The sequence below is a fragment of the Dendrobium catenatum genome, unplaced genomic scaffold, assembly GCF_001605985.2.
Source record: "Dendrobium catenatum unplaced genomic scaffold, ASM160598v2 fragScaff_scaffold_133, whole genome shotgun sequence".
Lineage (NCBI taxonomy): Eukaryota > Viridiplantae > Streptophyta > Magnoliopsida > Asparagales > Orchidaceae > Dendrobium > Dendrobium catenatum.
Genome location: NW_021318595.1, coordinates 9,343,549 through 9,355,835, shown reverse-complemented (window position 1 = coordinate 9,355,835; position 12,287 = coordinate 9,343,549). Strand labels below are relative to the sequence as shown.

Genomic DNA, 12,287 nt, shown 5'->3' with positions numbered 1-12,287 from the left:
TGGGACGAAACATGGGATAACAAAAAACCATCCCTATTGATCATACAGTACGATCCAGATCAAATAGTATGATCAGAATATCAAAATTAAGTTGACTCGATTGACTAATCAAATGATTAATTTAGGTATGATTTTTATAGATCGTCCAGTGTGATGTATATCATCGTGAACGATTAGAACAAAATATAAAATTTAAAATCTTGCCTAAATTATGATTAGAAGCTATTTTTTATGATCATAACTTATCATCCTAGATGATCTAAATTATTCAATATGATTAGTTAGAAGAGCGGATCCTAAAGTATGATATAAATTATATTTTATAATTAGTTCAAAAATTAAACTTATGATTTGACTCAATCTTATTCCCACTAAGTGTGTGAGTGTGTGTGTATGTGTGTGCATGGTTATTAAGCTAGCATAAATACTTACAAAACTTGACTCAAGAAATTAAAAGTAAATTAATGAATATTACAAAAATCTTTATAGCATAACTAATTCTACCCAATCTTGAGCCTTAAATCTTCGTTAGATGGTGCATGATGCTCTTAAAAAGTTAATACACACAAACAAAATGATTACAAATTTAAGTAGATAATAAGAAGTGAGCCACAATATTTATTATCATCAAAAATATAAACTTGTGAGATCGAGTTGCAAAATTTACCATATGAAAGCATCAAAGGAAAAGATCTTGAATAATTTTATGTCATGCTTGACCCTATCAGAATAGTAAGACATAAAGGTTTAAGGATATGATATTTTCTTTATTATATCAAAATGGTGAATATAGATGATTCTAATGATGGGTCCAACATTTACGTAACCATATCAAAATGATGAATTTAAAATATAACTCAATATTACCATGGCCATATCAAAATGGTAAATAAAAGACATAGAAAAGAGCTTACAATAGCTTGACCATAAAGAAATAGTGAAAGAAAAGAATTTAATGACTAATCTAGCATTCACTTGATCGTATCAAATTGGGAACATTGGAAAATTTTATGTTCATTTAACCATTTTAAAATAATGAATAAAGAGATCTCAAGGGGTTTTGTGTCTTTTTTTTTTTTTGAAGAAGTGCATCTTGTATTAAGTAACAAAAGAACTAATTACAATTGTCAAAAGGATGACACTCCTCCTTGATTAATTTTAACAACAAGGAAGGAATGTTATCAAAGGAAAAGCTATCAAAGAAAAAACAACTATCTAATGCCAAAGTAGCACACAAATTAGCTACTTTATTACAACTTCTATAGGCATGTTGAAAAACAACTTTATTAAAGTCATTTTAGAAAAAGAAATCCCAGGCTGAACTGTTATCCACTAGCCACATATTCTTCTTTAAAGAATTTTGAAGGCAAGTAATAACATTGATGTTATCACTCTCTATGATCACCCCTTTGTATTCAAGCATCCAGCTTCTAACAAAATCCCTCACCGAGAGTGCAGCCTCCAGCTCAAGCTGAGCAATATCCCAATGAACTTTGTTCTTTCCAAATGCAAGGATGAATCTACCTTCGTGATACATGAAAACACCACCGATTCCAGTAAGGCTAGAACTAAGTAAGGAAGTATCAACATTAATCTTCATTTAATCTTTCAGTGGAGGGCACCAAGTGTTTTGAGACTCCCTAAGGAGGTTAGTACCCAAGTTAGCAAGATAAGGACTGGATTTGGTGATGGCTAAGGAAAGAGCATTTGCTACTACCAAAGAACAAGGTAGTGCAGCTTTTTAATGCTTAACATCATTACTATTTTTCCAAGAGAAGTAGACAATGGTGCGGTAAATTTTCACAATACCAAGATTCCGGGCTATTAGTCACCTTAATTCCTTTAAACAATGGTCCAAAGAATGGAACACAGGAATGTGAATACCCCACTCAAGCACCTGCATTATGATTTCAACCAAATACTTACATTTAACCATAATATGTTCGTAGCTTTCCACTACTTGGCAGCCTCTAGCACATATATCAGTCGACGAAATCATGTGGTTCCTGAGAAAGAGATTGGTAGGAATAGTAGATTTTCCAAGTCTCCACCAGAACATCTCCACCTTCTTGTTAAGTTTGAGTTTGTTTAGCCACATACAATATCCATCATCATTTAAATTGAATATGCACTTCACCACGTGATCATAAGACAGGGCAGTGACTGTCTTACCCAAACATAAACTCTGTAGCTCCACCCGATCCTCCCTATTAAAATCAATCTTAATTTGATTAATCAAAATAATAAGGACTGGAAAAAATACTTCCTTATGCAGGGTAAGATTCCAATGGCCATCAGCCAATATCAGCTGCTGAACATAAATCCCCTCCAGAGCATTACAATCAACAAATGTGGGCCATCGATTAATGCATTTGTCTAATATCCAAACATCATTTAAGACATTAATCTCATCACTATTGCCTACTTTCCATCTGATAATACTTTTAAGGTGTCTTCCTCCATCAAGAAATATCTGCCAAGCCTTAGAAGTAGCTTTCTTATATGTACCATTCATAACATCCTTCCCATACTTAGCTTTGATTGATCTATGGAACAAGGTCTCTAGTTTCTGCATAAAGTTCCATGCCAATTTCGATCTCAATGAGCTGGGTTTCATTACAGGGGATTACAAACCCAGCCCACCCATGCTTCTCGGTTAGCACAAATCATCCCAAGGAACATAATGTATACTATGGTTGCCATCAGGTTTATGCCAAATGAAACTTCTACACAGTTTTTCCAAAGCATACAACACTCTTTTTGGAATCAAAGAATGTGTAATTAAAAAGTTTGGCATAGACAATAAAGAGCTTGTAATGAGAGTGATCTTACCACCCATAGATAAAGACTTCTTATCCCAAGCATTGAGTATATACATCACATTACTCAAAAGATCTTGAAAGTTAGCCGCCTTCAACCTGTCAAGAGAAATATTTATCCGAAGATAATTCATCTCCTTGACCACTTTGAAGCCAAAAACTTTAGCAATCTTCTTCTTCATGGGGTATCTGACAAACTGGCCAAAAATAATTTGTGATTTATTGACATTAATCGTTTGCCCCGTCCATTTGCAAAAGTCTTCAAAAATACCCTTCAAAGCTTTAGCTAAAGCCATGGATACATGTGAGAAGGTTAGTACATCATCTGCATAAAGAAGATGTGTGATCTTTGGCCCTCTAGGAGAGAGTTGTATGCCAAGATTTTGACCCCTTTGCTCTAGAGAGTTGGACATCAATTGAGAGCACATAATGTAAAGGTAAGGAGAGAGTGGACACCCTTGACGGAATCCACTATGAGCATTGATCCACTTAGAATTATTTCCATTAATAATAATGGAAAATCTAACATCTACAACACATTCCATAACATGGTTAGAATACATAGGAGGAAAGCCATACCTTTTCAGAATTTGACCAAGAGTCGGCCACCCCATGCTATCATATGGTTGCTCCATGTCCAACTTCAAAGCATCAGCCCCTTTTTATTTTTGGAGATTTTGAACTTGTGGAAGATTAAACAGTTGGTTTCATTTCAAAATAATAGGTTTAATGTTAACAAAATTGCTTACAATAAGGATCCTTTTTCCCTTGATCAAGGATCTATTTGTTCTTTACTTCCTAGTTTGTATTAGGTTGTTATTTCTTTCTTTTTAATGCAACTTTGCATTTTCTCCAAAAAAAAAAAAAAAAACTTGTGAAAGATCTCGAGAGCTAGAAGACAATGCTCTGAAATTGATCTTCTCGGGATGAAGTCCATTTGTTCTTCAGTAATCATTTTGGGAATACTAGTCTTTAATCTATTAACTAGCTTTGTAGACGCAATCTTGTAATTCATCTAGCATAAGCTAATAGGCCATTAATTGGATGGAATCAAAGGGTTCTTCACCTTAGCAATCAGAACTATGATAGTATCCTTCCAATCCGTTCTCATTTCGCCAGAAATAAGAAAACACTTAATAGCATTCCAAAGATCTTTCCAAACAATATCCCAATAGCATTTGTAAAAAGAGGAAGTGAGTCCATCCATACCTGGTGATCTATTACTCCCTTGCTGACTGACCGACTATTGTAATTCATTCACAGAAAATTCAATGTTAAGTGCTGCAACCTCCTCAGGTGTCAGTTTCTAGTGCACAAGAATCTCTGGCCAGCCCGATAATTCCCATTCTCTAGGTTTCCATTTTGCTTCAAAATACTGAATGAAAACCTGTTCAATTTTATCATCTTCAACTTGCACCTTATTTTGCATATCTTTAATTTGATTCACTCTATTGCCACTCCTTCTTGCCGTAGCAAAATTATGAAATAGTTTTGAGTTTGTATCTCCTTCTTCATGCCATCTTGCTTTTGCCCTTTAATTCCACCAAGTGGACAATCTTCTCAAGGTCACATTAAGATCATGGATTTTGCTTCTGAGTAAAAGAAGATCATCAGCTGTCTAATCAAATCCCATAGCTTCCTTATTTTGGAGATCCAAAATCTCCTTTTTCAGTTCTTCCTTCAAAAAATTCAAGTCTTTCACTTATTTCTACTCTAAAAAAATAGTGCCTTTAAAGTTCTACTAATCTTCCTTTATAGCATCATACCTTCATCTCCAAAATCATTCTTCTTACAAGAATGGTATACAATACTTTTAGCTGCTGGATAAGATCTCCAAGTATCCTCAAATTTGATGGTTTTAGATTTGGGACGCACCTTTTCATCTAACTTGAAGGCAATAGGACTGTGATCCGATGCCACTCTTGCTAGATGTCTAGTAACGGCTACAGGAAGCTTTTGAAGGGCAGCCGAATTCAGAATACATCTATCCAGCCTTCCCCAAACTCGGGAACCTCCTTCCTTGTTATTTCACCAAGTGAACCTTGGTCCAATGTTACCCACGTCATGGAAATAAAAATTCATCATAAAACACTTCATATCTCTAAGACCTTTAGAAGAAAGGAACCTCTTACCACCTCTCTTCTCCTATTTGTTCAAAACACAATTGAAATCCCCACCAATAATAGAAGGAATAGAATTCTCCATACAACTTCCAAGCTGGCTCCAAAGGCTCTCCCTCTCCTTACAACATCTGCTTCCATACACTATAACAACCTTCCACAATCCCAAGTTAGGGATAAAGAGATCCCCAACTATCATTTGGGAAGAAGTCTCTTTGACCACAAAAGTCATAACCTTCTTATTCCAAAGCACTAAAATACCCCCAGACAGACCAACAACGGGAAAATGGAAATACTGCCAATCCTTCCCAATAAGGCCATCAACATCCTTTCTATCAATACTAGTCATCTTTGTCTCCATTAGTCCAACGAAAAAAACATCTTGATCTCTAACAACCTCTTTCAAATACAGAGCGGCCTCTTTCTTCCTAGTCCCTCTGCAATTCCAAAATAGTAACGAAGACATTATATTAGTGCAGGGAATCCCTCCCCATTTATAGAATTCAGCCTTCTATCCCTCTTCTTCTTCTTGTAATCTGGATCTAATGGCCCCAAAGATTTCAACTCTTTGGCATGTTTAATTTTAGTAGAACCACTGAAGAAAGATGTGCCTTTATTCACAGCACCTGAATCATCTATTTCCAAATCCATGTCGTTCAGTTTATCAGACACGTCATGCTTTCCCAAAGACTCTACTTCACTATCTTCAAGCAAAATAACCAATTTGTTATTTAAAGAAAGACCTAGCCGCATGTCTTCAGCAACTTTATCTTTATATGATCTATGTACTAAAGCCGATACAAAAATCTCCCCAACATCAACATTCTCATTCTCACTTGGTACTTGCTTCTGCATAATACTCACTTGGCTCATATTTCTTCTGTTATCAGACCTGACCCCATTATTATCATTCATTCCTTTATTAGCATCTAGTCCTTTAGTAAAACATCTATTCTTAAATTGGACAGTATCCAAGGGCCATACTCAGATTTAATCACAGAAGTCTTGGCTTCAGCCTCAGCTTGTATTACTTCCCCTATTACATTTTTTGGTTTCCTCAGCATTTGGTCTTTAATACCCTGAACTACATTCTCAAGACATTCATTCACCTCATGCCCTGCTCGACCACAATGGTAACACAATAGATTAATCTTCTCATATTCCACCCGTTGGAAGAATCTCCCAACTAATCCATCTATCCATACTGCATTAGGAAGTTTTTTCTCCAGGTCAATCATGACACATATGCGGGCGAATTCTCGTTTCCCCCACCTAAATGTATTTCCATCTAGATACATTGGTGTGCCAAACCGAGATGTAATTCTTGCTAGATTATCCTCACCCCAGCAGTATAATGGCAAGCACGGGAGTCTGATCCAAACTGGAGCTGAAACCCCTTTAAAAGAATACGGATCAAAAGCAGGGGACCACCTGTCCATGCCGACAATGAAGCCACTGACATACCACGGCCCACCATTCAGAATCTCTTCCACCACCTTATTTGACTTGAAGGAACAAAGAATCCAATTCATCCCAATAGATGTCATGTGGAATCCCCCGAACTTACTCCATTTCCTTCTCAATTCAATACTACAGACTGAGAAAGGAACATTTATACCTAGGACTTTAATCACTAACGAGTGCTTCAATACTTCATAATTCTTCGCTTCCCATTCTGGATTAAGCTTAACAGCAATCCCGTCATCAGATAACTCAATTTGCTCTATGTTAAAAGAAATCTTGATGTGTTTCGACTTCGACCATGCTCCAACAACCTCACCAATTCCATCCTGTCTATTGTTATCGTATGAATTGGTCATCAAGATTCCATCATTCATCAGATCCATTCCACCAGCATTCCCAACTACATTAATCTCATCAACCTTCTTGATTTCCATTCTTTTCAAATAGGACGTGTAACCGAGTAGCAAATTTTTGTGCTACTTTGGCTTTAGATGGTAATTTTTTGTTTGATGGCTCTTCTTTTGGTAGTATACCGTCCACCTTGGTGGAATTAATCAAGGTGGATGGATACCCATTTATCAAGTGTAATTAGTTTTCTTTGTTTCATCTTCAATGCAAATTTGCAATTTTCAAAAAAAAAAAAACTGAGATATATAGTTTATTAAAAAAAGACTTTACTTGATCTTTTTTTTCTTCTGTTTTCATTTCCTCTACCACACATTCTTTATTTTCAGAAGGGGTAGTGAAAGTTGCAACAACTTTTGGTTGTCAAATAGTCTTCTTGTATGATAGTGAGTTTGAATAACTTATTAGTTTCAGTCTTTTTATATAAAGATGGGAAGATAATTGACTACCTTTTGAATGATGATGATCAATTCTAGGGGATTGATGAGCCAAGGTTTGATACGATACGTTAGTCACTTTATTTTTCATTTGAACATATTTGGGAGGTTTAAGAAAGTTATACCTTTGATAAATCACAAACCTATATCTTTGATCACTAATAGAAACAGTCTTATGATTGAATTCAGAGAGCCCCCTTGATTCTCTTTAATGACATTTACTATTAATGGATTTTCATGTCAAACATCCCTTACTTGTATCTTTCTTTTTTTAGATGGAGGAACAAATCACTTTATAAAATATAATTTCAAGTCTATTAGAGATTACCCCCTCCATCGATTTTAAATTTTTTGACTTTGATTACCCATAATTATTTGTATAGTTTCGAATGAATCCATCTAACAAGTTCTTAAATTTCCTATTTTTCTCAGATAAAGAGACTATTTCTATACCTTTAGATAAGTTAGGAGGTGAAGAGTTTATTATACAAAGAATATTCTATTCTATGATAGCACAAGATAGAGTATGGAATTTATTTGGAATCTACTTTGGATATGGACCCAATCCAAGAAGACATGGAATTGGGTAGTCATTGATGTTTGAATTTGAGTTTGGTTTTAATGATTTAATAATGACTCCAATCCAAATTACTTAGCAGTTAAGGGAAATATTAAGTTTTGATTTCATTTTGATATTTTTTTATAATTATTTGACTAGTACCCTTATTCATAGGGTTTTCAATTGAGAAGATAGAGTTTTCAAGATTTAGATTTAAATTTAAATATTAAGTTTAGAGAAAGGATTTTATACAGAAGGGGAGATGACTTTGCGATTAACAATCTAAAGCAATAAATTTATATATGCATGCAAGATTGCACATAGGAAATATGCCTATCGATTCTCCAACCAAATCAGTATTCGTGTTGGCCTAGTCTACTTGATTTTTAGTATGTAATCAAGTAACCATGGGGTTGACATTATACTTTAAATAAATATGTATACATAAGACTATACATGGGTAGAACCCTTACCTGGCCATGGATAAAATTATTATTTTGATTGGCATATTAAACTTAGTTTTAGGATAAAATCAAGTAACCATTGTTTGACAGTGGAACTTAAATAAACATGCAAATACAGGACTATACATAGGTAGAACCACTACCAGATCTAGGACTAAATCAATATTATGGTTGGCTGATTGGAGTTATGGAGTGAACTTTTAAATTGCATAAAATTTAAGGCACTATCACCCCTAAACATTACTTTGGTTTTCTTTGAAATATTTAATAACAAGCCCTACTTAATATACATACTAGATCAAGCAATAAAGTGATAGAGTAGAGTGTCAAACCAATAAGGAAGTATGGTTACCTAAACAAACTACTTTTGTCTACTCTAATTGCAATAGTTATCCTACTTAAATAAAAAAAAAGATATTTTTTGATAATCTTTCAATGAGTAAAATAGTAAATTATTTGATGCAATATTAAATTAAATGGTTTTGAATTAATTAGTACAACATTTCATATATTTCCTAATGAAACTCTTCAAATAATGTATTTCAAAGCATATACATTCCTAGATCTCTGTCAGATTTTTTTCGAGTATATAAGGGTGAAAATGATGCTTGTTGGTCATCCTATAATTATAATATATCTTTAAGAGCCTAACATATTTTACATCCTGTGGCTAGGCATGCAAAACAGTATATCCAAATACTTATAATTGTCCTTTCATTTTTGTTCGAGTCTATACATCACACTATATTTTAACTATATATGTCCATTATGTGCTTTACATAAATAATATAATAATATTAAAAATAAACTTTTAGTAGTTTATAGAACAAGAATCTTTATTAGTAGTCAACATATATTTTATATAATCAATTTGAAATTAGAGAATTAGCCTAACTCGGAATAAATAACCAACAAACTAACTTGCATTAAATTCATGAAATAATGAAAAATACAAAAGAGTGATATCACAAGAAAGGATCAAAGTGTCACCTCTACACTCCTTCCTTTAATTTACATAGTTGGTTCAAGAAACATATGTTAAACACTCTAAATAATTATAGTTTATACTTTCTAGCCTATCTTAGATTTTACTCTAAGAGGAAATTAGAGAAGTACTCTAAAAAGTATAAAAATTTAATAAGTGATTAAGGTCACTTACAAACAAAAAACTATAATTATTTTTAAAAAACAATAAAATGGAAACTAACACTTTGACGCTTGGAATAAAGGCACCGCAGCACACATGATGAACTAGTGCCTCAGCATTTAAGTTGTTACACTGCCATGGATTATGCTAACATGGATTGATTACTTAGTGAACAATAATGCCCCGTCCCTAATATAATATGTCCATTAGAATTTAAAACTACAATGTCATTGTGCCATAAACATTGGAGCATTGTGGTGCAAATGTACAAAGAATGACACCATGGCTTGAGAAGCTATAGCACTACAACTTTTGAAAATAGAGAATCTAATGCTACCAAGCTAAATTTCTTACATTGCAACATGGATGATGTTGTCAATTTATTTTTGTTTCCATCACATTTATCACAAATATAGAACTCAGCACTACCTTATCGAAATTTGAGCACCTAGACGATATTGAGGGTAGTGTTGTGGCATTATTTCATCGAACATCCCGACACTGAAGGTAGCTTAGAAGTTCTGCCAATTTTTTAGTTTTTTCAATACAGAAACACATAAAATAACATATTTTCACAAAAAAATTAAAAACAAAAAATAATATGTAATTTGCACATATCAAATTATCCTCAGCTTAAATTATTTCTTATCCTCAAGCAAATAAAAATATATTTAATTTTAGTTAATAAACTAACAAAAATAAAAATTGATAATATAAAATTATTAGAATATAGAATAGTAAATCACAATCTAGAAATAGAAAAATAAACAAGATTAAATTTCATGTTTTTAAAAAAATAATCATTATTTTAACTAGTCATTCTTATTATTGCTTAATTTGAATTTATAGGTTATAGATTTAATAATTAAATTTTAATTTTTACAAGTGGATAATGTACCTTATAGATATTGATTAGATTTGTAATGGTTAAAATATAATTTTTATAAATTCAACAATATTTGTATTAGTTCTGCCAACTCATATTTTATGAATTTAAGTAAAATATTTTAGTTAGAATTTCAACTTTTAACTAATACAAAATTTTTTAATGTATTCTTTTTCTTGTTTTCTTTTTAAATCTCTTTCAACATCTTTTTACTTTTGTGAGTAAATTTTTAATTATTTAAAATATCAATTTTACTAAAATCTTCTTGCAACCTTAAAATATCAACCGTAAGGATTTAAGTGGTGAGCAATCTTCCCTCTACCTTTAACCATATTTTAAAGGAAGAGTGTGATAGATGGTTAGTCTCTTCCTAGTTTGTATCTAGGTTGTTCTTTTTCCTTTTATTGCTACTTAGCATTTCTCAAATAATAATAATAATAATAATGTAAGGATTTAATAGGTTCACTAATCCCAATTTGGGTTTGCTTATAATTTTCAATTTTTATTCACCCAAACTTTCCAAGTAAAGGGACCCTGAATAATATTGTCAAAATCATAGTAACATTGATCATATTGTCAAAATGAACCAAAACTTCATAGTATAGGGGCCCTGAATAAACACATGATTTGTATTTTCAATATGGTAGTAACATTGATATTTGAAGACAATATAGAAATATTTCCTTAATAAAATAGAATCTAAAGGCAAATAATTATGCAAAATCCTCCAAAGAAAAAAAGAGTAAGAGGGAGGTATTTTAGCATGCCAAAAGGCTAAATAAAGAAAGTTTTTTGGAGACTATGCCTAATAGAATTCAAGACTTGCTTCATATCGAAATTACCATCATTTGAATGATTAAACAAAATGCAATCCTCATTTTCTAAATGAAAAGAAATATTGAGAATTTACTAAATAATAAAATCTGGCAAATAATTGGTAAGTAAATCAATATTCTAGCTCTCATTAATAATAAAATCCTTAACGTCAACAACACTGCCGTTGTCAGGTCCCATGTCCTGGATGAGAAAAGTGGAGGGTTGCGTTAGGTAGTCGACAGCCAGCGTAAAACTTGTCGAACAATAATGACATGAAACCATTTATATTGGCAAAAAAAAAAAATGTTTCCAACTCCCATACCCATTGAATAAACTCTTGAGCTTCCCACTTAATATTACATAATCTTTTCTAGTTAAAAGAATAACCTTGTTTGAAAACATAATACAAAGGGTGCTTCCCAACACATTACTTTGAAACAATGAACTAGGCCCATAAACCATTTTTAGCTCTAACAGCAAGTTATAGTTTAAGATTATAGGTCCTGATCATATCAATGAAAGTTTTGAAATGTAACCTACCCTCATCCATAGCCCCCAAGAAATTACTCTAAGAACCCGAAACCATAGAACGTTTACCATCCTTAGCGATGTTCATTTGAACTATGATCTAGGGTTTTATTATTATATTATTTTTAATTAATTATAATAATCATTCTTATTAGGGTTAATTAACTAATCAAAATATAGAGGCATTAATAAAAAAAGTATAAAAATATAAGCATAAAGAGAAATTAATCAAATATAAATAACAATAAATGAAAACATTAATATTTATCACATATTTTCATATGAATAGTAGAAAAGCATAAAATCTGTGATAAAAAATAATATACAATAACATTAAACTAACTAGTGTTATAAGAATAGTCAATTAAATAAACTTTGAAGAGAGAGAAGCTCCACCTTTTCTTGTAGAAGCAAATTTTGAAAAATTCAATTCGCGCGTCCTCATCTCCACTTTGATGACGTCAGAGGATCGCCAGCCTCCTTCTACTGGTGGTTCCTTCAATTTTTTTCCACCTGCCATAGTTGTTAGGAAATTCTCACGTCTTGTAGAAGGATCTTCTCCCCCAGCATTCAGATATTCAGACTTTGATCAAGATACAAAAACCAGGTCCAAGAAAGTTCATCCTTTGATTATAAATTAAG

The 12,287-nt window shown here is 32.7% G+C and overlaps 1 protein-coding gene across 1 annotated transcript; it reads right to left on the bottom strand.

Moving 5' to 3' along the window:
• Window positions 1-1,297: 1,297 nt before the first annotated feature.
• Window positions 1,298-3,454, bottom strand: LOC114580725. Its single transcript, XM_028699218.1, has 5 exons — window positions 2,833-3,454; window positions 2,635-2,726; window positions 2,264-2,569; window positions 1,833-1,897; window positions 1,298-1,568 (listed from the first exon to the last, which is right to left on the bottom strand). The coding sequence occupies exons 1-5, from the start codon at window positions 3,452-3,454 to the stop codon at window positions 1,298-1,300; spliced, it is 1,356 nt and encodes a 451-aa protein (XP_028555051.1).
• Window positions 3,455-12,287: the final 8,833 nt, after the last annotated feature.